This window comes from Oncorhynchus gorbuscha, linkage group LG04 (assembly GCF_021184085.1).
Source record: "Oncorhynchus gorbuscha isolate QuinsamMale2020 ecotype Even-year linkage group LG04, OgorEven_v1.0, whole genome shotgun sequence".
Lineage (NCBI taxonomy): Eukaryota > Metazoa > Chordata > Actinopteri > Salmoniformes > Salmonidae > Oncorhynchus > Oncorhynchus gorbuscha.
In genome coordinates this window covers 31,369,335-31,396,702 of record NC_060176.1, presented here as the reverse complement: position 1 = coordinate 31,396,702, position 27,368 = coordinate 31,369,335, and the positions used below count along the sequence as shown (strand labels likewise).

At 44.5% G+C, this 27,368-nt stretch overlaps 1 protein-coding gene across 3 annotated transcripts in view; it reads right to left on the bottom strand.

The window, feature by feature from the left end:
• lrp4 (low density lipoprotein receptor-related protein 4) overlaps positions 1–27,368 on the bottom strand; it is a 242,510-nt gene that overhangs the window by 127,448 nt on the left and 87,694 nt on the right. For all 3 annotated transcript variants that reach the window (XM_046346503.1, XM_046346501.1, XM_046346502.1), the window contains exon 2: positions 11,201–11,347. In XM_046346503.1, the coding sequence (XP_046202459.1) occupies positions 11,201–11,347 (147 nt within the window). The remainder of the gene's footprint in view (positions 1–11,200; positions 11,348–27,368) is intronic.

The window sequence follows — 27,368 nt, the reverse complement described above, 5'->3', positions numbered from 1 at the left end:
TTGCTCCAATGTGTACCTAACCATAAACATCAATGCCTTTCTTAAAATCAATACACAGAAGTACATATTTTTAAACCTGCATTTTTAGCTAAAGGAAATCCAGGTTAGCAGGCAATATTAACCAGGTGAAAATGTGTCACTTCTCTTGCGTTCACTGCACGCAGAGTCAGGGTATATGCAACAGTTTGGGCCGCTTAATTTGCCAGAATTCTACGTAATTATGACATAACATTGGAGGTTGTGCAATGTAACAGGAATATTTAGACTTATGGATGCTACCCGTTAGATAAAATATGGAACGGTTCCATATTTCACTGAAAGAATAAACGTCTTGTTTTCAAGATGATAGTTTTCGGATTCAACCATATTAATGACCTAAGGCTCGTATTTCTGTGTGTTATTATGTTATAATTGAGTCTATGATTTGATAGAGCAGTCTGACTGAGCAGCAGCAGGCTTGTAAGAATTAATTCAAACAGCACTTTCGTGCGTTTTGCCAGCAGCTCTTCAAGCATTGAGCTGTTTATGACTTCAAGCCTATCAACTTCCGAGATTAGGCTGGTGTAACCAATGTGAAATGGCTGGCTAGTTAGCGGGGTGCGGGCTAATAGCATTTCAAACGTCACTCGCTCTGAGACCTGGAGTGGTTGTTCCCCTTGCTCTGTATGGGGTAATGCTGCTTCGAGGGTGGCTGTTGTTCCTGGTTCAAGCCCAGGTAGGGGCGAGGAGAGGGACAGAAGCTATACTGTTACACTGGCAATACTAAAGTGCCTATAAGAACATCCAATAGTCAAAGGTATATGCAATACAAATGGTATAGAGAGAAATAGTCCTAGAATTCCTATAATAACTACAACCTAAAACTTCTTAAGTGGGAATATTGAAGACTCATGTTAAAAATTGAACATGTTTCATTATTTATTTGAGGCAAAATTGATTTTATTGATGTATTATATTAATAACCTCTTAGGAATAGGTGAGACGTCTGCGTCCCACCTAGCCAACAGGAAATGGAAATGCGCAATGCCAAATGCCAATAGTACTCGCTAAAACTCAAACTTTCAATTAAACACACATGCAGGGTACTGAATTAAAGCTACACTCGTTGTGAATCTAGCCAACAAGTCAGATTTTTAAAATGCTTTTCGGCGAAAGCATGAGAAGCTATTATCTGATAGCATGCAACACCCCGAAATACCTAAAGGGGACGTAAAACAAAATAATTAGCATAGCCGGCGCTACACAAAACGCAGAAATAAAATATAAAACATTCATTACATTTGACGAGCTTCTTTGTTGGCACTCCTAGATGTCCCATAAACATCACAATTGGGTCTTTTTTCCGATTAAATCCAACCATGTATACCCAAAATGTCCATTTATGAAGCCCGTCTGATCCAGGAAAAAACTGCTTTACAAAACGCAACATAATTTTTAAAATTAACAAAGTTGCCTATAAACTTTGACAAAACACTTCAAACTACTTTTGTAATCCAACTTTAGGTATTAGTAAACGTTAATAATCGATCAAATTGATCGCGGGGCGATGTGTATTCAATAGCTCCACGTCTTGAAATGATGGTCGATATTCTCTCTTCCAAAACATCCTGTCCTGTACCGGATGATATGAAGTGTGCCTCTTATTCATTTGACCAAGGAACAACTTCAAGCACATTGCCAAGACTGGCGACATCGTGTGGAAGCTGTAGGACTTGTAAACTGGGAGGTATATATTTTCTCTTGCCATAGACAATACAGCCAACTGGCGGATTGATCTTTTTTTTCTTTTTGGTGAACAGTTTTCCTTGGGGTTTCGCCTGTTAAACACGTCCTGTTATAGTCACAGACATGGTTTAACCAGTTTTAGAAACTTCAGAGTGTTTTCTATCCACACATACTAATCATATGCATATACTATATTCTATATTCCAGTCTATTGACAACAAGGTTGATGAAATCCGTGCAAGAGTAGCATTCCAGAGGGACATCAGAGACTGTAACGTTCTTTGCTTCACAGAAACATGACTCACTGGAGAGAAGCTATCGGAATTTCTACACGCATCGCGCCGACAGAAACAAACATCTTTCTGGTAAGAAGAGGGGCGGGGGCGTATGCTTCATGGTTAACGTGACGTGGTGTGATCATTATAACATACAGGTACTCAAGTCCTTCTGTTCACCTGATTTAGAATTCCTCACAATCAAATGTCAACCGCATTATCTTCCAAGGGAATTCTCTTCGATTATAATCACAGCCGTATATATTCCCCCCCAAGCAGACACATCGATGGCTCTGAACGAACTTTATTTGACTCTTTGCAAACTGGAATCCATTTATCCGGAGGCTGCATTCATTGTAGCTGGGGATTTTAACAAGGCTAATCTGAAAACAAGACTCCCTAAATGTTATCAGCATATCGATTGCGTAACCAGGGCAGGAAAAACCTTGGATCATTGCTATTCCAACTTCTGCGACGCATATAAGGCCCTGCCCCGCCCTCCTTTCGGAAAAGCTGACCACGACTCTATTTTGTTGATCCCTGCCTACAGACAGAAACTAAAACAAGAAGCTCCCACGCTGAGGTCTGTTCAACGCTGGTCCGACCAATCTGATTCCACACTCCAAGACTGCTTCCATCACGTGGACTGGGATATGTTTCATATTGCGTCAGACAACAACATTGACAAATACGCTGATTCTGTGAGCGAGTTCATTAGAACGTGCGTTGAAGATGTCGTTCCCATAGCAACGATTAAAACATTCCCAAACCAGAAACCGTGGATTGATGGCAGCATTCGCGTGAAACTGAAAGCCCAAACCACTGCTTTTAATCAGGGCAAGGTGACCGGAAACATGATTGAATACAAACAGTGTAACTATTCCCTCCGCAAGGCAATCAAACAAGCTAAGTGTCAGTATAGAGACAAAGTAGAATCTCAATTCAAGGGCTCAGACACAAGAGGTATGTGGCAGGGTCTACAGTCATAAACGGATTACAAAAAGAAAACCAGCCCAGTCACGGACCATTATGTCTTGCTCCCAGGCAGACTAAATAACTTATTTGCCCGCTTTGAGGACAATACAGTGCCACTGACATGGCCCGCAACTAAAACATGCGGACTCTCCTTCACTGCAGACGACGTGAGGAAAACATTTAAACGTGTCAACCCTTGCAAGGCTGCAGGTCCAGACGGCATCCCCAGCCGCGCCCTCAGAGCATGCGCAGACCAGCTGGCTGGTGTGTTTATGGACATATTCAATCAATCCCTATCCCAGTCTGTTGTTCCCACACACTCGACCCTGGGTCTCGACCCTGCCCTGTGCAACTGGGTACTGGACTTCCTGACGGGCCGCCCCCAGGTGGTGAGGGTAGGCAACAACATTTCCACCCTGCTGATCCTCAACACTGGGGCCCCACAAGGGTGCGTTCTGAGCCCTCTCCTGTACTCCCTGTTCACCCACGACTGCGTGGCCACGCACGCCTCCAACTCAATCATCAAGTTTGAGGACGACACAACGACGAGACGGCCTACAGGGAGGAGGTGAGGGCCCTCGGAGTGTGGTGTCAGGAAAATAACCTTACACTCAACGTCAACAAAACTAAGGAGATGATTGTGGACTTCAGGAAACAGCATAGGGAACACCCCCCTATCCACATTGATGGGACAGTAGTGGAGAGGGTAGTAAGTTTTAAGTTCCTCGGCGTACACATCACAGACAAACTGAATTGGTCCACCCACACAGACAGCATCGTGAAGAAGGCGCAGCAGCGCCTCTTCAACCTCAGGAGGCTGAAGAAATTTGGCTTGTCACCAAAAGCACTCACAAACTTCTAAAGATGCACAATCGAGAGCATCCTGTCGGGCTGTATCACCGCCTGGTACGTCAACTGCTCCGCCCACAACCGTAAGGCTCTCCAGAGGGTAGTGAGATCTGCACAACGCATCACCGGGGGCAAACTACCTGCCCTCCAGGACACCTACACCACCCGATGTCACAGGAAGGAAATAAAGATCATCAAGGACAACAACCACCCGAGCCATTGCCTGTTCACCCCGCTATCATCCATAAGGCGAGGTTAGTACAGGTGCATCAAAGCTGGGACCGAGAGACTGAAAAACAGCTTCTATCTCAAGGCCATCAGACTGTTAAACAGCCACCACTAACATTGAGTGGCTGCTGCCAACACACTGACTCAACTCCAGCCACTTTAATATTGGGAATTGATGGGAAATTATGTAAAATATATCACTTGCCACTTTAAACAATGCTATCTAATATAATGTTTACATACCCTACATTATTCATCTCATATGTATATGTACTCATATGTACTCTATATCATCTACTGCATCTTTATGTAATACATGTATCACTAGCCACTTTAACTATGCCACTTTGTTTACATACTCATCTCATATGTATATACTGCACTCAATACCATCTACTGTATCTTGCCTATGCCGCTCTGTACCATCACTCACTCATATATCTTCATGTACATATTCTTATCCCCTTACACTTGTGTCTATAAGGTAGTAGTTTTGGAATTGTTAGCTAGATTACTTGTTGGTTATTACTGCATTGTCGGAACTAGAAGCACAAGCATTTCGCTACACTCGCATTAACATCTGCTAACCATGTGTATGTGACAAATAACATTTGATTTGATTTGATTTGACATGAGTAGCAGGACGTTGAAATTTTGCACGATATTTTTAACAAAACGTTGAAAAAATTGTCCCGAGCCCTAAGAGGTTTTAAGTTCAAATAAATGTTCATTCAGTATTGTTGTAATTGTCATTATTACAACAACAACAAAAAAAATGGCAGATTAATCGGTATAAGCTTTTTTTTTTGGTCAGCCAAAAATCTGCATCGGCGTTGAAAAAGCATAATCGGTCGACCTCTATTCTATATTAATGGTTATCAATTAATATTTAACTAATAGTAAGACATTTCTGTCCTACTAGTGTCTGTGTTTTTATGGTCTCCACTCTCGTTCCCTGCAACTAGTCTGGGTGTATGTTCACTAGAGATGGCTTAAGCTGACAAAAATGAGTTAGACTACATTACATAGACAATAATGTGTTTTACTAGAGATGGTTTAGGAGTAGAACAATCTCTAATTGTCTCAAAATCATCCTTGCTACTGGGAAACTAAGCCAGGGTGGGGTTAAGACAACAACCCCGTGCAGATAATGACTGAATGAACCCAGAGTGCCTTATGATGCCTCTTGGTCTGCATGGGAGGGGTGGAACCAACCATGACGAAGCATTTTTAGTGTCAGCTATATATAGTACTCTGCATTTGTGTAAAGGTTAGGTTACTCGGTCCAACACTCAAGGGTGTGGGGTCGACCAGCCTCATTATTGCAAAAATGAATCAATATTTTAAAAAGCTGATTGTTTGAAGAAATGACAAAGTCTCTCAGTATGAATTTCCACGACAGTACCCCTCCCTCTGTCCCACCTCTAAGATGATACCATCCACATTGATCAAGGTCAGTTTTGAGTCCTACATCCTAAAACTTCTATACCTGATTCCTTAAGGCATCCGCATCCTTCCCAGCGGAAACAGTTCGGAAGAGTTCATGCATATATTATGACAACATTTTGTGACGTTTTTGTTTGTTTCGGACTTTGTGAGCTTTTTTTGGGCTGTTCAGGCACACGACATTTTTTTTCTGGAGGCAAGCCGAAGTTCGGTACTAAAGTTTTACACCCCTTTCTTGGTAGGTATTCTTCAATAAAGTCTGTTGTCATTCAACGAGAGACTACTCGTTTTCATGCAAATTTTTTCCCTTGAGAAATACTGCACCAAACATCGTAGTTAGATTTAAAATTGAATGACTGCTGTAAGATCTTCTCTGCAAAGACTTCAACATTTGACAGATTTCTGGAGTCATCTGAGATTAATTCGGACTATTTTGAGGACGTGTATACTGGCTTCGGCAGTGCTACTGCCACTTTTTTCTGATTTTTCAAGTGATTGTCTTTTAAGGGAGTACGCAAGCACACTCATTCGTTTTGGCTAGGTGCCAGCCGATCTGAAGCATGCTGATGGCTTTAGTCTCTCCTACAGATACCCTAGTAGATGGAAAAGTAATTAAAAGATAACTACAGTCGTCCAATTTCCCGGCGGCATCTTGTGTGGCCGTAAGGCCTCCTCAAAAAACCCATGCCTTGCAGCTAAAGTGACATTTGTGCCCTTGGGCTGAATATGATAATTATAATTCCCTTCTGCCAATCGTCGTGCTCCGAAGCATCTCTCACTCACATGGCTCTCTCAGATATCTCAATTCGTAATGCCCGTCACGTGATCGTGTCCTTCTCACAGGCCTCGCAGCGCCGAAGTACAAGTGAAGACAGACACATCAGGATGCAAGGAGATGCATCGAATTCCGAGGCACACTTTGAAGATGTTAGAAAAACTGTCCACATTTACTTTTCCTCAGCCAACAAGTTGAGTAACGAACTGCAAAATCACTAGCTTATGTTAATCTACTATCCCCCATAGTAGAAAGGTTTACCTATTCTATTGGTCAGCTTGTTTTTCTGTGCAAGAAATAAATATTCCAAACAGACTCTGGCACAGTTGTGCGGCATAGATGCCAAATTCATACAACCACTGTAGCCTATAAAAACAAAGCAAATGAGGCTGATGCAACAGATAGATGGCATAAGGAAGTGGTATAAGAATCATGATTATTTGCATCAATCCAGTGGCCACTTGTTTTGAAAACACCATCAGAAGTGTGCTACTGAAACACCACTAGCCAAACACAACATGCTGTTTGGTGCACACCTGGATTAAAGTGTTACGAGACAAAACAATCTACATTTCTCAGATTTTTCCAGACCTCAAAAATGGTCCCCTGATGTGGTTTAAGAATTGTATTGGACTTAAAGAAAAACATATTTTTTTCTTTCTATTAATTTTTTAAAAAGTGTGATTTTGAGAACCTGACAAGTTGAGGGAAATTACAGTACTCCTTGTTTGTATTTTTTTTTGCCGTGGTATTGTTTTGATATCAAGTTTTGTGTTTTCAAATTCTGCCTTATAGAGGATTTTGCAGAAAATAACTCATGGCACTTTGAAACCTGCGAGAAATACATTTTGCACTTTATTTTAACATTCTCTTGCTTTGCTGTTTACAGTAAATCTATCCAAATCAATGTTAGAACACGAGGGCATCCTGATTTAAAAGATGGCTAGTCATTATTGGCCTGGTTCTGTATGGAATGCAGGCACATTATGGGACACAGGCCATGTCATTATCAATGATTTAAAAAATATATATAAAACAAATTGGTGTCGACTAAATCATGTGCTGGTGCCACAAGAGTTAGTAGCACCAGCACCACCAGTTGAAAAAAGTTACTTCAAAACCTATTTGTCTGGCATCAAAACATTTGCCCAGAAATGCAAACACTCAGCCCAAATCTGTCCCTTGGTCCCTGTGCTCGAAAGAAACACTATACGGGCCACCCTGTCCAGACAGACACACACACACACACACACACACACACACACACTGGTGTTCTAAATTCCAGACCTTAATTAGATCAGGAGGTTTACATGGAATACTCTGACACAAACTGACCACATACACACACCCACTCCTACACAGAAAAATGTACTTTGCATGCCATTTCCAGCACAGAGTATTCTGCTTTCTCTGTAAATTGCTCAATTGATATAAATTGTGACTGGCTCCTCATGGGGCTATCAGCACACACTTAAGTAAACCACTGCAATTTGTGTGTGTGTGTGTGTGTGTGTGTGTGTGTGTGTGTGTGTGTGTGTGTGTGTGTGTGTGTGTGTGTGTGTGTGTGTGTGTGTGTGTGTGTGTGTGTGTGTGTGTGTGTGTGTGTGTGTGGTCAGGATGCACTCAGCCACAGTCTACACCCTACAGCTGAATCATGGAATTCCATGTGTGTGTGTTCATTCAGATAATTCACCCAGCCAAACAGTATCCCCTATGCTACTGCAACATGTACAGTAATTCATTTGTGTCCCTACCCTGAGAGAAACTGACTCCATGAATTCAATTATTTGCCCTGTTTTGAGAATATTTATTAAAAACCATAAAGTCGCAACGTTGTTTTTTATAAGCCCGTCTCCACAAGCGCTCAGAGTTAATACAATTTGTGTAATGGAGGCCCGGATCATATGACCTACACTTTCCTCCATTACCCACAACCCCCATGCCATTTGATCTGCATTCTATTTAACTGCCTTCTCTCTGAAAGGAAGAACATCATTATTGGCATGTCCAGAAACAACTCATAGCCCTTACTTCCTTGGGCAATTCACATGGATCTGAAATAATGGGAAAAGTGTAAGCAATGTGGTTGTAGCTAGCTCCACCTTGCCCTCTGAGTTTTGTCAATAACATTTTGGATTTATTTTTTAATGCATTATTTTCATATTGCATATATACACAACTATTTAATTCATATCTACACATGCCTAGGGGTTGTTTCCGGACAGGGACATATCTTAGCCTATATGTTTGTAATAGACAAACCTCAGCACCTACTTTATTAAGGTGAATTTGGAGTGCAACAGATATGCATTGTCAAAAACAGGGCACATAGGTTCAGTGTTAGATAGGAGGAAACTGATCGTGGAACTGTGCTTATGGGCAGCTTTACCTCAAGCCAGCCTCAAAGTGATCACAATGAGCGATCTTCCCGGGATCGATCAGACAGGGCTAAATGGATTGAAGAGGGCTAATTGAAAAGGCTAATATCTACTGCCTGCTTACATGTGTCTGCTTAAATGATCTCAGTACCAGCGGAGGGAGTATAGGGAGTGATCAGACTCCACACTGATTCAACTGGTCGGGATCAATAATGCTTAGTGCCTGGGGCCAGGCATCACCAATTACTTCCCTCCTCCCTCCCTTCCTTACTGGGAAAGAGGTGGACAGATGAGAAGAAACGTGCACACACACGCACCTGTATGCATTATCACACACACACACACACACATACATGCAAACATGCACGCATGCGCACACACATCACCACCAACAGCTCTGATGCCAGTGCTTCTCTCTGAAAGCTTAGCAGAGGCCAAAATTCACTCAAGCATCCATTAGTGAGCACAAAGAATATACACAGTCAGAGTGGACCACCAAATGTTATGGTTCTCCATTTTTGACCCAATGGAGCTCATTTCAGTGACCCGGTCACAGTAAGGCCAGGTGCAAATGAGTACAAATGAGTACATATGGAACCAATGAGATCAATGATTGCCTGAATGACCCAGTGCTATGTGCCAATGTGGAGCTGTGGTGTAGGGTGATAAGATCAGCTGTATTTAAAGAGTATGCCACTGACTGGGGGAAGTAGAGGACACACATTTATTTATTTAACCTTTATTTAACTCGGCAAGTCGGTTATGAATAAATTCTCATTTACAATGATGGCCTACCCCGGCCAAAACCTAACGACGCTGGGCCAATTGTGCCCCGCCCTATGGGACTCCCAATCACGGCCGGTTGTGATACTGCCCGAAATCGAACCAGGGTATGTGTGACGCATCCTGCACTGCCATGCAGTGCTTTAGATTGCTGCGACACTCGGGAGACCATAAATACAGAGCTCTCAAGCCATAAATCTGATTTTGACAAGCAAAATATGCCACACATCTAGATATGAGATAGATATGCCATTTAGCAGACGCTTTTATCCAAAGCGACTTACAGTCATGTGTGCATACATTCTACGTATGGGTGGTCCCGGGGATCGAACCCACTACCCTGGCGTTACAAGCGCCCGCCATGCTCTACCAACTGAGCTACAGAAGGACTAAACCGTGATAGCAGTCTAAATACATATCATGTGATTGTTCAACAGTTTTAGTTCCATCACTTGGTCATCTAAAGCAGTGTTCACATTGTTGCCACCTTAGCTTGCTACAAACAGAAACTTCTGAGTGATAGGAAACACAAGCACCACCACCAATCAGCCTAAACCACTGAGACATGACTAGCATAGCTATGTCAGCAAATGACTGCTGTCTGAACACAAACACAAATACGATTTGGTCACTTGTAACTTGCTGTTTGGACAGTCAGTAGTCCAAAACAGATTTGAAAAACAAAACTGATTTGAGCAATAAGGCCTGCCGTATGAGCAAGGATTTACCAGAGCACAGGCGTCAAACTCATTCCATGGATGGCTGAGTGTCTGCAGCTTTTCACTCTTCCCTTGTACTTGATTTGTCCATTAAGGTCACTGATTACTTAAGAACTCCCCTCACCTGGTTGTCTTAGGTCTTAATTGGACACAAATTGAAAGGAAATAACAACAACCAGCAGACACTCGGCCAGCCATGGAATGAGTTGGACACCCCTGAACTAGAGACTACCACCCTGCCCAGAGAAAACCCTTAACTTGGGGAAGTCCCGGGGTGGTTCACTTACGCTCTGTATGGAGTTGCAATTTATAATCCAGTTCACCTCCTCCAACAGAGGTCAACGACCAGAGAGCTAGGTATCAAACTATAAGACATCTATTGGACACACGCACAAACAACCAACCAAAACATGTTTCAGAGTCAAGATGAGAAGTACTTTAAAATGGCAATAATGGAAATTTGTCCTCCGTGCTAACTGATGGACAAATCTGACGATTTTCTTGTTTATATTCTTCAAAGCGTACGTGAATTACTGTACTAAATTTAGTCTCTGGACACATGGGACATCAACATTTTGGAGGGTCTTTTTTTTCAAAGTCATGAAAAGACATGTTCAAATGATCTGATTTTAATAATTTGGTATAAAGATTGGTTGGACAAAATATCTACAAAAGGGAATATAAAAGGCACGATTCACAAAAATAGTTTTTTTGTGTGTGTGTTTGGTGCACGTGTGTATGGATTTTGAAATAAATATAGCCTCTTGTAGATATCGGTCCAGCATAAATTCTAAAGATTTGAAGGGAATAAAACTCCAGAAGATTAGAAAAATGTCCAATGTGTCCACAGACCAGTTGTCTATTCTACGACAATAATAACATGGGTATGAGGCCTGTATAGCCACTTGTACTAGCTGTGCTGACACCAAATTTAATTTACACCCAACAGCAAAAAAACGATGTGGCACATTTCGATATTGTACTAAATATAGTAAAGGACGTCAAGCGAAAGTGAAAGACAAATGGAGATATTTATGTGTAACTCACTGCATCCATCCTCGTCGCTGTGATCTCCACAGTCGTTGTCCCCGTCACACTGCCACTGGGCCGGGATACATGTACACTCCCCAAATGCGCTCACTGCACACGTGAAGTGGTTGCGCCCGCATGAACACTCCGCACTGCCCAACACGCCTGGAAAGAGACAGAGAGAAGACGGAACCGGGTTAGGAAAATGCTAAAAGAATACACTTAGAGGACATGCTTGTATAGCAGAGGTGGTTTGGTTGACTATCCTCTTGCGATGAGTAACTTTTCCTGAGATCTGGTTTCCCATCTACAGATTAAGCCTAATCCTGGGTTAAAAAGCATGTTCAATGGTGAATCTCCAATGAAATAGATTTTTAGTCTGGGACTAGGCTTAATATTTGTCCGGGAAACCAGCCCTGAGCTGTGGCCCTTGAGCCAAAAAGTATGCCCACCACTGCTTTAGTTAAATAGGCTAACACAGCCTTGAGTCAAACCATAACAACAACTAAAAAAGTTACCTACTGCTCCTATGAGCACAGACCATATCAAGATCAATATATCGGAAGGAAAATATGCCATAGCAGAGCTGTGAGATATGCTTATGAAAGCCTCAGCAGCCTCATTCACTCATGTAGTCTGACTGTCATAAACCCAATGAGCTGTATGTTATAAGCCTGGTAGCCAAGACTGGTGCATTTATACACTTCATCTATCCTGAACACACACACCAAATAATGATATTACGCATACCAGAGGAGGATGTGTGTGTGTGTGTGTGTGTGTGTGTGTGTGTGTGTGTGTGTGTGTGTGTGTGTGTGTGTGTGTGTGTGTGTGTGTGTGTGTGTGTGTGTGTGTGTGTGTGTGTGTGTGTGTGTGTGTGTGTGTGTGTGTGTGTGTGTGTGTGTGTGTGTGTGTGTGTGTGTGTGTGTGTGTGTGTGTCACAGTCTTGTGCTAAAGTAGCACAATAAATATATCTGGCCTTCATTTCACTGGCTTCCATTATGTTAAGGCATTCTGTGTTAACACTGTACGCAAGTGAGAGTGTCTACCCATGCGTTGTGTGTGTTTGTGTGTGTGTTTGCATATGGACATGAGAGTTGCGATGCCTCCTGAGATGCTTTCAGCCCCTTTGAAAGAGGCTGACAGCTTCAATGATAAATGGGTGAAGTGTGTGTGTGAGATGTTTTCCACTGAGAACCTTCAAGAGTGTGTGTAGTAGGCTACACTAAACAATATTAAGCAACAAAAAAAATACCCCAACTTTATATGAATCTCAGCAAATCGGGTCCAATTACAGGGAGTGAAAAAAAGCCTCCCATTTCTATCTCTCTTTGAACTCAGTTAAAGACTGTGTGTGTGTGTGGTTGGTTCCTGGCCTCTTCACAAAGGCATCAGTCAACCCAGGAGAGCCTGGCACCAAACACACACTAACCTTCAGAAACCTCCCACAGCACTAAATTAATGGCCTCTCTTTTCATTTCTCTCCCTCTCTCCATTTGCCTACCCTTCTCTTCTGTTTTCTTTTCCTTCATTCTCGGTCTTGCTCTCCCACCCTCTCTTCCCAAAAGCTTCTAACACGACAAAGACAAAAAATGTCTGGCTCCTTCTCGTTCTAATCTCTCCCCTGAGGCGTGTGGTCCCTCCTTAGTGTCTCCAGTCCCTGTCCCTTTCAGACACATAGAACAATGGACCAAGCTAGAACTAAGGCCCTAATGACTGATGACAAAGACAGAAAGCCTGAAAACACTGTTCCTTTCTTACCCCTTAGAATCTAGATCAGACAAGGAATTATCTGGAGCATCATACAGAGACACACACGAACACGCTCACGCACACAGACACTACTCCTCTTAGACTTGATCAGGTCGTAACTAATACTGTTCATTTGGGTCGGTGCATGCCGATCAATAATTGAATCTATGCATTTACATTTACATTACATTTAAGTCATTTAGCAGACGCTCTTATCCAGAGCGACTTACAAATTGGTGCATTCACCTTATGACATCCAGTGGAACAGCCACTTTACAATAGTGCATCTAAATATTTTAAGGGGGGGGGGTGAGAAGGATTACTTTATCCTATCCTAAGTATTCCTTAAAGAGGTGGGGTTTCAGGTGTCTCCGGAAGGTGGTGATTGACTCCGCTGTCCTGGCGTCGTGAGGGAGTTTGTTCCACCATTGGGGAGCCAGAGCAGCGAACAGTTTTGACTGGGCTGAGCGGGAACTGTACTTCCTCAGTGGTAGGGAGACGAGCAGGCCAGAGGTGGATGAACGCAGTGCCCTTATTTGGGTGTAGGGCCTGATCAGAGCCTGGAGGTACTGAGGTGCCGTTCCCCTCACAGCTCCGTAGGCAAGCACCATGGTCTTGTAGCGGATGCGAGCTTCAACTGGAAGCCAGTGGAGAGAGCGGAGGAGCGGGGTGACGTGAGAGAACTTGGGAAGGTTGAACACTAGACGGGCTGCGGCGTTCTGGATGAGTTGTAGGGGTTTAATGGCACAGGCAGGGAGCCCAGCCAACAGCGAGTTGCAGTAATCCAGACGGGAGATGACAAGTGCCTGGATTAGGACCTGCGCCGCTTCCTGTGTGAGGCAGGGTCGTACTCTGCGGATGTTGTAGAGCATGAACCTACAGGAACGTGCCACCGTCTTGATGTTAGTTGAGAACGACAGGGTGTTGTCCAGGATCACACCAAGGTTCTTAGCGCTCTGGGAGGAGGACACAATGGAGTTGTCAACCGTGATGGCGAGATCATGGAACGGGCAGTCCTTCCCCGGGAGGAAGAGCAGCTCCGTCTTGCCGAAGTTCAGCTTGAGGTGGTGATCCGTCATCCACACTGATATGTCTGCCAGACATGCAGAGATGCGATTCGCCACCTGGTCATCAGAAGGGGGAAAGGAGAAGATTAATTGTGTGTCGTCTGCATAGCAATGATAGGAGAGACCATGTGAGGTTATGACAGAGCCAAGTGACTTGGTGTATAGCGAGAATAGGAGAGGGCCTAGAACAGAGCCCTGGGGGACACCAGTGGTGAGAGCGCGTGGTGAGGAGACAGATTCTCGCCACGCCACCTGGTAGGAGCGACCTGTCAGGTAGGACGCAAATCAAGCGTGGGCCGCGCCAGAGATGCCCAACTCGGAGAGGGTGGAGAGGAGGATCTGATGGTTCACAGTATCGAAGGCAGCCGATAGGTCTAGAAGGATGAGAGCAGAGGAGAGAGAGTTAGCTTTAGCGGTGCGGAGCGCCTCCGTGATACAGAGAAGAGCAGTCTCAGTTGAATGACTAGTCTTGAAACCTGACTGATTTGGATCAAGCAGGTCATTCTGAGAGAGATAGCGGGAGAGCTGACCAAGGACGGCACGTTCAAGAGTTTTGGAGAGAAAAGAAAGAAGGGATACTGGTCTGTAGTTGTTAACATCGGAGGGATCGAGTGTAGGTTTTTTCAGAAGGGGTGCAACTCTCGCTCTCTTGAAGACGGAAGGGACGTAGCCAGCGGTCAGGGATAAGTTGATGAGCGAGGTGAGGTAAGGGAGAAGGTCTCCGGAAATGGTCTGGAGAAGAGAGGAGGGGATAGGGTCGAGCGGGCAGGTTGTTGGGCGGCCGGCCGTCACAAGACGTGAGATTTCAATGCTAAATCTACATGAGTGTGTATGGGTTTCCATGAGCAGGGTTGTATATGCAGGTCTATATGAATGGCTTTCTAAGTGAGGGTTTATGTTGGACTAAATTAGAGCCTTGTGTCTAGAGTTGGCAGAGCAGTCATGTCACATGGAGCCACATGAGAGAGGCTGCATTTGTCAAACATGCTTGAAACAGCACAGGCCACTTGCACTGAGAAGACCTATAAAATGACAGGGTTCAATACAAAAACACACAGAAACTTGCGTGTGTTTTTGAATACACACACACAGAAAATGAAACCACAAGTTGAGTGGATTCATTAAACTCAAACCATATGAGTGAACTATAATAGCTGTGGATAGACATACAGGTAACTGCAAAAATAAAGAAAACACCAACATAAAGTGTATTAATAGGATGCCAGAACAGCTTCAATGCACTTTGGCATAGATTCTACAAGTCTCTGGAACTCTATTGGAGGGATGCGACACCATTCTTCCACATGAAATTTCATCATTTGGTGTATTGTTGGAAACACGGTCTCAGGCGCTGCTCCACATTTGTTCAACTGGGTTGAGATCTGGTAACTGAGATGGGGCATTTGGTTTACATCAATTTCATACTCATCAAACTATTCAGTGACCACTTGGATGGGGCATTCAGTGCCCTGTGGATGGGGCATTGTCATCCTAAGGGGGCATAGCCAAAGTAGACAAAATAATGGCCTGCCCAGCATTTTACATATTTTACATATATGACCCGAAGCATGATGGGATGTTAATTGTTTCAATGTATCAACTTTTGTATGTCACATGCACAATTACAGTGAAATACCTTTGTTTCAAGTTCTAACCCCAACAATGCAGTAATCAATAACAATGTAATACTAAAAACAACAAGGTAGAACAAAAACACACAATATATAGTAATAAGAAATAAAAAATAACATGATAAAGTAAGTAAGCATACTATATACAGGGTCAGTCAGTTCCAGTACCATATTTACAATGTGCAGGGACTTTGGAGTGATGAAGGTAGATATGTATAAGGGTAAGGTGACTTGGCATCAGGATATATGATAAACAGAGTAGCAGTAGCCTAAATGATGATTGTATGTGAGTGGCATAGGGACAAAAGCTGTTCAGGAGCCTGTTGGTGTCAGACTTGATGCACCGGTACTGCGTGTCGTGTGGAAGCAGAGAGAACAATCTATGGCTAGGGTGGTAGTAGTCTAACGATTGTCCAGGCCTTCCTTTCACACCACCTGATATAGTGGTCATGGATGGCAGGGAGTTCGGCCACAGTGAGTTCGGCCACTGTCGTGCCTTCTTCACAACTGTGCGTGTATGTGGACCATTTTATGTTCTTAGTGATTTGGACACTGAAGAACTTGAACCTCTCGACTAGCTCCAATGCAGCCCTGTCAATGAGGATGGGGGCCCACACTGCCAGGTCACCGACCTCCTCCCTGCAGGCTGTCTCATCGTTGCCGGTGATCAGGCCTACCACCATTGTGTCGTCAACAAACTTGATGATGGTGTTGGTGTCGTGCGTGGCCACGCAGTTGTGGGTGAGTACAGGAGGGGACTAGGCACACCGCTAAGGTGCCCCCGTGTTGAGGGTCAACGTGGCGGAAGTGATGTTGCCTACTCTCACCACCTGGGGTCCGGGCCGTCAGGAAGTCTCGGATTAAGTTGCAGAGGGAGGTGTTAAGTCCCATCGCCCTAAGCTTGGTGATGAGTTTGAGGGGAAATTGTGCTGAACGCTGAGCTGTCGTCAATGAGCCTCATTCTCACGTAAGTATTCCTTTTATCTATGTGGGTGAAGGCAGCGCAATTAAGATTGTGTAGTCTATTGATCTGTTGGGGCGGTATGCAAATTGGAGTGGGTCTAGAGTGTCTGGGACAGTAAAGTTAATGTGTGCCATAACCAGCCTCTGAAAGCACTTCATGATTACAGATGAGTGCTATAGGGTGGCAGTCATTGTGGCATGAAGCTTTCGAGTTCTTGGGAACAGGAATGATGTGGTCATCTTAAAATGTTTGGATTACAGACAGGGACAAGGAGAGGTTGAAATAACTGAATATACCTGCAAGCATTTCTGCACATGCTTTGAGTACGTGCCCCTGAATACAATCAGGCCCCATGGCCTTGCAAGTTTTGACCTGATTAAAGACCTCGGAGAGCGAGATCACCCAATCTTCTGGGTCTCACACCCAGCACAAAGTTATTGTCAAAGCGTGCATAAAATGTATTGAGTTCGTCTGGTAGAGAGGCAATGGTGGGCAGATCACGGTTGGGTCTTCCATCAAAACAAATCAAATTGTATTGGTCACATACACATACAGTTGAAGTTGGAAGTTTACATACACCTTATCCAAAAACATTTAAACAGTTTCTCAAAATTCTGACATTTAATCCTAGTAAAATTCCCTGTCTTGGGTCAGTTAGGGTCGCCACATTTTATAATAATGTGAAATGTCAGAATAATAGTGGAGAGGATGTTTTATTTCAGCTATTATTTATTTCATCACATTCCCAGTGGGTCAGAAGTTTACATACACTCAATTAGTATTTGGTAGCATTGCCTTTAAATTGTTTAACTCTGGTCAAATGTTTTGGGCAGCCTTCCACAAGCTTCCCACAATAAGTTGGGGGAATTTTGGATCATGCCTCCTGACAGAGCTGGTGTAACTGAGTCAGGTTTGTCGGCCACCTTGCTCGCACACGCTTTTTCAGTTCTGCCCACACATTTTCTATAGGATTGAGGTCAGGATTTTGTGATGGCTACTCCAATACATTGTCTTTGTTGTCCTTAAGCCATTTTGACACAACTTTGGAAGTATGCTTGGGGTCATTGTCCATTTGGAAGATCCATTTGCAATTTTGCTTCAATTTTTCCACATCATTTTCCTCCCTCATGAAGTCATCTATTTTGTGAAGTGCACAAGTCCCTCCTGCAGCAAAGCATCCCCACAACATGATGCTGCCACCCCCGTGCATCACGGTTGGGATGATGTTCTTCGGCTTCCAAGCCTCCCCCTTTTCCTCCAAACATAATAATGGTCAAGCACTTATATTTTTGTTTCATCAGACCAGAGGACATTTCTCCAAAAAGTACGATCTTTGACTCCATGTGCAGTTACAAAACATAGTCTGGCTTTTTTATGGTGGTTTTGGAGAAGTGGCTTCTTCCTTGCTGAGCGGGCTTTCAGGTTATGTCGATATAGGACTCGTTTTACTGTGGATATAGATACTTTTGTTCCTGTTTCATCCATCATCTTTACAAGGTCCTTTGCTGTTGTTCTGGGATTCATTTGCACTTTTTGCACCAAAATACGTTCATCTCTAGGAGACCGAATGGGTCTCTTTCCTGAGCGGTATGATGGCTGCGTGGTCCCATTGTGTTTATACTTGCGTACTATTGTTTGTACAGATGAACGTGGTACCTTCAGGTGTTTGGATATTGCTCCCAAGGATGAACCAGACTTGTCGAGGTCTACAATGTTTTTTCTGAGGTCTTGGCTGATTTCTTTTAATTTTCCCTTGATGTCAAGCAAAGAGGCACTGAGTTTCAAGGTAGGCCTTGAAATACATCTACAGGTACACCTCCAATTGACTCAAAGTTTGTCAATTAGCCTATCAGAAGCTTCTAAAGCCATGACATCATATTCTGGAATTTTCAGAGGTGTTTAAAGGCACAGTCAACTTAGCACGTGTAAACTTCTGACCCACTGGAATTGTGATACAGTGAAATATATGTGAAATAATCTGTGTGTAAATAATTGTTGGAACTATAGTCCAAAACTATAGTTTGTTAACAGGAACTTTGTGTGGTGGTTGAAAAACAAGTTTTAATGACTCCAACCTACGTGTATATAAACTTCCAACTTCAACTGTATTTAGCAGATGATATTGCGGGTGTAGAGAAATGCTTGTCGTTTAATCCGTAATGGACTGGAGCACCTGCCACACGCGGCAGGCATCAGAGCCTGTGTAATATGATTCCAGCTTATTCCTATATTGTATTTTTGCTCGTTTGATGACTCTGCGGAAGTCATAGCAGGACTTATTGTACTTGTTCCTGTCCTCAGCCATAGCCTCAGGGTTGTCTGTGATAGCCCTGTGTGAGGTAGCCCTATTCTTTAGTTTAGCGTGAACCTCAGTGTTGATCCAGGTCTTTTGATTGGGGTAGCAGCAAACCTTAACTGAGGGGATAACGTAGCCGATACAATTCCGAATGAAGCCGGTGAGTGAGGTTGTTAGCGCGATGTTATCGGCGTTGTCCCGAAACATATTCCAATCAGGGCTAACAAAGCAGTCCTATAGGATCATCTCTGATTCTGGAGACCATTTCTCAACGGAGCAAGTCATGAGCAATTCCTGTTTGACCTTCTGCTTGTAAACAGGAAGCAGGAGTACGGAGTCATGATCTGATTTGTTGAATGACGGACGATGGAGGGCATTGTATGCTTGCTTGTGGGTAGGATAACAGTGGTCTAGGATTGTATTGCCCCTAATAGCGAGGGAGACGTGTTGATGGAAGTTCAGGCATCACGTGTCTTAATGATGCAGAATTAAAATAGCCAGTAACCGGAAAAGCAGCCTCTGGACGCTACCGTCCCACATATCCCAGAGAGGTTAAACTGGACCTCAATCATATACCTTTGAATAATATAATTTTTTTGGGGGGGGGATCGAAACATTTCTAAAATAATGTGTCTAAACTGTAATCTTTAATGGTGAAACTGCCACGTCCGTTTGGGATAGGCTATTACCACAACAAAGTTATTGAAAACAACAAACACTTTTTTCTCCGACATCATTGCACGCACGATAGAACAGCAGAATATGCACTGCAATTTCTTAATTTGTTTTTCTGCACGACACCTCACCGCTGTTTTGTCAACAAAACAAAACAAAAACAAAAAAAAGTGCTTCCCCTAATGTGGATTCCATCTTTAGGGGTGATTGTAAGATCAATACCTGAATGGACAGACTAGATCACTTTGTAAAAGACGGAAACCTCTCCAGGTACTTATCTTAAAAGGGAACACGCCATTCCCCCACAATTCATTGCCAGCCAGGCATTGTGGCACTGGTCTTTCAGAGGCACTGCCATGACAGACGGAACACAACGATCAGAGAGAGATAAGAGCTCACCTGGCTCTATGTGTGAGAGTGTTTGGGGGGTAAGCCAAACCCTCACTTCCTTCCAGGTAGTGAGGGTTTCATCTTTGCTGCCAAATGCTGGGGTGTGTGTGTGTATGTGTGACCTCCTGCAAAGAGAAAACAGACCACTGACCACACACAGCTTTGTCCACACCTTTGAACGTGGCGTGCATGTGTGTATATGAGCATAGAACCCTATAGAACCCTCAGCATGGCCAGAGCTAGACAGGTGGTCCTCCAGGGAAAACACAACCCATCACACAATCTACCACTACCTACAGCAGTCCACTAACACATAATAGGCTATTCTAGAATTGGCTATTTCATCTTTGGTGGAACTACAAGTCAAGAAAAAAGTTATTTCTACGACCACCTGTTTTCTTTCACCAGCACCCAATGTTAACTCATGTACCTTCTAATTTACTACTATATACAGTGGGGGGGGAGTATTTAGTCAGCCACCAATTGTGCAAGTTCTCTCACTTAAAAAGATGAGAAATGCCTGTAATTTTCATCATAGGTACACTTCAACTATGACAGACAAAATGAGAAACAAAAATCCAGAAAATCACATTGTAGGATTTTTAAATTAATTTATTTGCAAATTATGGTGGAAAATAAATATTTGGTCAATAACAAAAGTTTCTCAATACTTTGTTATATACCCTTTGTTGGCAATGACAGAGGTCAAATGTTTTCTGTAAGTCTTCACGAGGTTTTCACACACTGTTGCTGGTATTTTGGCCCATTCCTCCATGCAGATCTCTCCTAGAGCAGTGATGTTTTGGGGCTGTTGCTGGGCAACACGGACTTTCAACTCCCTCCAAAGATTTTCTATGGGGTTGAGATCTGGAGACTGCCTAGGCCACTCCAGGACCTTGAAATGCTTCTTACGAAGCCACTCCTTCGTTGCCCGGGCGGTGTATTTTGGATTATTGTCATGCTTAAAGACCCAGCCACGTTTGATCTACATTGCCCATGCTGATGGAAGGAGGTTTTCACTCAAAATCTCACGATACATGGCCCCATTCATTCTTTCCTTTAAACGGATCAGTCGTTCTGGTCCTTTTGCAGAAAAACAGCCCCAAAGCATGATGTTTCCACCCCCACGCTTCACAGTAGGTATGGTGTTCTTTGGATGCAACTCAGCATTCTTTGTCCTCCAAACACAACAAGTTTTTACCAAAGTTATATTTTGGTTTCATCTGACCATATGACATTCTCCTAATCTTATTCTGGATCATCCAAATGCTCACTAGCACACTTCAGACGTGCCTGGACATGTACTGGCTTAAGCAGGGGGACACGTCTGGCACTGCAGGATTTAAGTCCCTGGCGGCATAGTGTGTTACTGATGGTAGGCTTTGTTACTTTGGTCCCAGCTCTCTGCAGGTCATTCACTAGGTCCCCCTGTGTGGTTCTGGGATTTTTGCTCACCGTTCTTGTGATCATTTTGACACCACGGGGTGAGATCTTGCGTGGAGCCCTAGATCGAGGGAGATTATCAGTGGTCTTGTATGTCTTCCATTTCCTAATAATTGCTCCCACAGTTGATTTCTTCAAACCAAGTTGCGTACCTATTGCAGATTCAGTCTTCCCAGCCTGGTGCAGGTCTACAATTTTGTTTCTGGTGTCCTTTGACAGCTCTTTGGTCTTGGCCATAGTGGAGTTTGGAGTGTGACTGTTTGAGGTTGTGGACAGGTGTCTTTTATAATGATAACAAGTTCAAACAGGTGCCATTAATACAGGTAACGAGTGGAGGACAGAGGAGCCTCTTAAAGAAAAAGTTACAGGTCTGTGAGAGCCAGAAATCTTGCTTGTTTGTAGGTGACCAAATACTTATTTTCCACCATAATTTGCAAATAAATTCATTAAAAATCCTACAATGTGATTTTCTGGATTTTTTATTCTCATTTTGTCTGTCATAGTTGAAGTGTACCTATGATGAAAATTACAGGCCTCTCTCATATTTTTAAGTGGGAGAACTTGCACAATTGGTGGCTAACTAAATACTTTTTTACCCCATTGTATGAGCGTATGTATGGGGAAATTACAGCAGAGCCAGCACCCGCAAGTCTACACCCACACAGGATCTTGGAAAGCTGATCATTGTAATATAGGATCAACACACACAAACGATAACCCAACCCCCCAGGAGAGATAGAGAGAGGCATGGGCTTGAAAGATGGGCTTGGCTGAGGAAAGAGACAGAGAGATGGGCTTGGCTGAATTGGCTAGCTGAGTATGAACATTATGTGTGCGTGTGTCCGTGACCGATGTTTGGGGTGGGGAGTTCTGATTCCAGCGGTCTTTCTCCACAGCATACAAGGAATGCTGCTGAAGCCACAGTGTTTAGGTGTGTGTATGTGTGTGTAACCCTAACATCTGGCCCAAGTCCAGTCCAGCACAAGATCCAGTACAGTAGTCTGCAATATAAGCCTCCTGTCTGGGCCAAGCCTCTGAACCCCTACGTGCAACCCAAACCTCTTCGGAGACTAGGACCCCTCTCTGTGCCTTATCGATCACCCATTCCCCCTGCCTCAGACACGGACCCTGAAAATGAGTACACATGCTAACAGAGGGAAATCCACTCCAGCTATGAATCAAACAAGAATGAGGTGAAAGATGAGTAGAACTGGAAAGCGATAGGGAGAGAGCCATGGCAAAATTATTGTATTCCTTTCTGAGTGATGATTGGAGAACAGTCTGGGTGCATCTCAATAGTCTAGTTGATTCCTCTTCTACTCTCCTTTCCTTCAATGTACTGATATAAATAACCTGGGTATGTACAGTTGGTGCATCCAGTAGGCATGACCCCACTATACCTTGCTCCACTTTCCAGTCTTTGTGTGTCAGCACACATGAAGGAAATAAGGAGACGAGGGGAGAAGGCTACTTTAGGCCATCGAGACATGTCCCCTGCCTATAGCTGCCAGTTGTTCACTAGCTCTGAACACTGCAAAGTACAGTGTTCTTGAACAGCCTCTAGGAGCAGTGTGGGTTGACAGATCCTTCCTCTAGCCTAGCCAGTCACTCTCAGCCTGCTGAGTCTGTGAATGTGATCTCAGACTGAAGGGATACGTGTAATAAAATGGGATTACTCCATCCAGGCAAGCTGTAACTCACTTTATGGGCTCAGAGTGAGGCTGGATGAAAAGAGCAGATAGGGAGACCCACACAGATCCAATATCCACCATTAGGGCCATAAAGAAAGCCATCTATAGGGTTCAAACATTTATAGTAAAAATAATAACTGGGATGCATCTTGTCTATTCTCAATGGCTTTTAGGGATGGGCATGGTTAATAGAATATCCAGATATCCAAACGGATATTAATATTAATTTGTAAATCATTTTTGTAAGCCTATTTTAACAATGCAAAAGCTTTGTCTCAATGAAATGCAACGCTTATGTACGGCGCTCTGAGCTACTGCTGCTTATGATGTCACGTGGCTTTGACAGTACATTGTTTATAGTTACTGTAAGTAGCCTACAAACTGAGGACGCAGAAAGTGGTTGTATTATTTCCAAGCTCATTTTCTCTCTCATGGGCTACGGGATATGGGTTGAATTTTACATGAAAATGCATTTTACTTTCATAGCCCATTTAGCCATCCAGTCAGCCCTGACAACTGTATACTATTTTCCACACTTTAAATAGCAATTGGCCTAGTACAGGCGCTCACCAATGGCGGGTCCACAAGACCTGACACAGATCAATGTAAAACACTCACCAGAAAATGTATTTTTAAACATTTAAACATCAGACCGCTCTTTCACTGTTGCTGTTAGCCTAGGCTACTGTTAGCCAAAGACTACTGATATTGTGATAATACAGAGGCGGATGCAAGATGCAAGCAACGATGGTTTAATGAATACAATTTACAGCAGCAACAGGACAGACAGACTGTACTCAGACGGAATCTGACCCAGGGACTAGGGCGCATCTTCCGGTGATAGCGTGCTGAGAAATCCAGGGGAGTGTGTCCGGATGGGAAGGAAGGAGCACAGCAGATAATCCACACAAGGGCGGCGAGAGATGAGCACTGACACACGACACAACCTCAGGGAAGTAACAACACAACCTCAGGGAAGTAACAACGATCTGACAACAAGAAACACTGGTTACAGAACATATAAAGGGAAGATAAGTGGTTCCAGCTGGCGCAGACAATCAGGCCGAGATTGGGAACCACGCCCACACAAACGAGAGAGAGAGAGAGAGAGAGAGAGAGAGAGAGAGAGAGAGAGAGAGAGAGAGAGAGAGAGAGAGAGAGAGAGAGAGAGAGAGAGAGAGAGAGAGAGAGAGAGAGATGAACCGTGACAATACCCCCCCTAGGAACGCCTCTTGGCGTTCCCAGGCGAATTTACCTGTCGATTGAAATCATCGATAAGGGAGTGATCCAGAATGTCCCTAGCAGGTACCCAACTTCTCTCCTCCGGGCCGTAACCCTCCCAGTCCACCAGGTACTGGAATCCGCATCCCCTCCTTCTAGAGTCCAAAATACGATTGACAGAAAAGGTGGGTTCCCCATCAACAAGTCGTGGCGGCGGGGGAACCGGGACCGGCGGGTTAATGCGTGCCTGAAACACAGGTTTTATTTTAGACACATGAAAGGTAGGATGAATTCTCCTATATGCCGGAGGAAGCTTGAGCCGGACCGCCACCGGACTAATGATCATGGTAACTCTGAACGGGCCGATAAATTTGGGGGCAAGCTTGTTCGAAACGGATCGGAGTGGAATGTTCTTAGTAGAAAGCCACACTCTTTGGCCAACGACGTATACCGGAGGCTTCGACCGGTGGTGATCGGCCTTAGCCTTGGTGCGCGCCCCCACCCGGAGAAGAGTCTCACGGGCTCTGCTCCATGCGTGACGGCACCTCTGGATGAAAGCGTGAGCGGAGGGAACAGTGACCTCGGACTCCGTACTGGGAAAGATAGGTGGCTGGTAACCTAAACTACACTCAAACGGAGAGAGACCCGTGGCTGCCACTGGCAACGAATTGTGAGCGTACTCAACCATAGAGAGTTGTTGACTCCAGGAAGAGGGATTCTTAGAAACCAAACATCGCAACACTCTCTCCAAATCTTGGTTGGCCCTCTCCGTTTGACCGTTGCTCTGGGGATGAAACCCTGAAGACAGGCTGACACTCGCTCCCAGTAACCTACAAAACTCTTGCCAAAACTTGGACACAAATTGGGGCCCCCTGTCAGAAACTACGTCCATCGGCAGGCCATGTAAGCGAAAGATGTGATCCACGACAGTTACCGCTGTCTCCTTGGCAGATGGTAATTTAGGCAAGGGAATAAAATGAGCCGCCTTCGAGAACCGGTCCACCACGGTCAAAACAACCGTCTTGCCCTGGGAGGGTGGAAGGCCAGTAACAAAATCTAGCGCGATGTGGGACCAGGGTCTCGAAGCGACCGACAGCGGTTGGAGTAACCCATCTGGGGGTCGATTAGAAGTCTTCCCAGTGGCACAAACCGAGCAAGCCAAGACGAAACTGTGAATGTCACGAGCCATCAGTGGCCACCAAAAGCGTTGCTTAACTAAAAAGCTAGTGCGGCTGACTCCTGGATGACACGCTACGTTGGAGCAATGCCCCCACCGAATAACATCGGACCGACACCCCTCAGGCACAAACAACCGATTAGGCGGGCAACCGGGCGGAGGCGTTACCCCTTCTAAGGCCGTTTTGACCCTCGATTCAACCTCCCATGTGAGTGTGGAGACCACTAGGGTCCCGGGTAGGATGCACTCGGGAGTGGATGGGCGTTCGGAATGGTCAAAAATGCGAGAAAGGGAATCGGGTTTGACATTCTTGGAACCCGGGCGATACGAGAGAGAAGTCAAAACGTCCGAAAAAGAGTGCCCACCGCGCCTGCCTGGAGTTGAGTCGCTTGGCGGTTCTGATATATTCCAAATTCTTGTGATCGGTCCAAACTATAAAAGGTATCCCCGACCCCTCTAACCAATGGCGCCACTCCTCCAGTGCTAACTTCACTGCCAACAACTCTCTGTTGCCAATGTCGTAGTTGCGTTCCGCAGGTGATAACCGATGGGAAAGGAACGCGCAAGGGTGCATCTTGTCGTCAGAAGAGGAATGTTGGGAAAGTACCGCACCTACCCCCACCTCTGAAGCGTCCACCTCCACCACGAACTGACGCGAGGGATCGGGAGCTATGAGGATGGGAGCCGAAACAAAGCGGCTCTTGGGTTTGGCGAATGCAGCCTCGGCTGTATCGGACCACCTGAACGTCACTCTGGGGGAGGTTAAGGCGGTAAGAGGAGCGACTATCTGACTAAAGTTGCGAACGAAACGCCGGTAGAAATTGGCGAATCCCAGAAACCTCTGTAGGGCCTTACGGGAATCTGGGCTTGGCCAATCCACCACAGCCTTAACCTTGTCAGGATCCATGCGAATACCTTCAGTCGAGACGATGTAATCTAGGAATGGAACGGATTGTGCATGAAAAATGCATTTCTCCGCCTTGACAAAAAGTCTATTCTCCAACAACCTCTGAAGCACTCGTCTGACGTGCTGAACGTGTTCCTGGAGAGAAGAAGAAAAACTAATGAGAAGATGCAAGCAACAATGGTTTAATGAATACAATTTACAGCAGCAACAGGACAGACAGACTACTCAGACGGAATCCGACCCAGGGACTAGGGCGCACCTTCCGGTGATAGCGTGCTGAGAAATCCAGGGGAGTGTGTCCGGATGTGTAGGAAGGAGCACAGCAGATAATCCACACAAGGGCGACGAGAGATGAGCACGGACACACGACACAACCTCAGGGAAGTAACAACACAACCTCAGGGAAGTAACAACACAACCTCAGGGAAGTAACAACGATCTGACAACAAGAAACACTGGTTACAGAACTTATAAAGGGAAGATAAGTGGTTCCAGCTGGCGCAGACAATCAGGCCTGATTGTCTGCGCCAGCTGAGATTGGGAACCACGCCCACACAAACACGGGAGAGAGAGAGAGAGAGAGGCAGAGGCAGAGGCAGAGGCAGAGGCAGAGGGAGAGGGAGAGGGAGAGAGCGAGAGCGAGAGAGAGAGAGGCAGTGGATTCATGAACCGTGACAGATATAGCACCCTGAAAACAACTGTGCACTGTCTGTCTGCTGTTGTGGCATTTCATTTTTTTTTCATTACTATGCGGATATCTGGAAAGAAATGCAGGATATTATTTGAATAGCTAAATAATTTCAAATACCCATCACTAATGACTTGTAATGAAAAGTGCAGAATGGCCATGTAATGATTGTGTAGAAGAGTCAGCAAGTCCATAACAATAAGACTTTAGTTCACGACATGGAGCTCATTACATTTGAAAATGTCGGAGTTTGCTAATATGAGTAGAGTTTGTATTTATTAAAT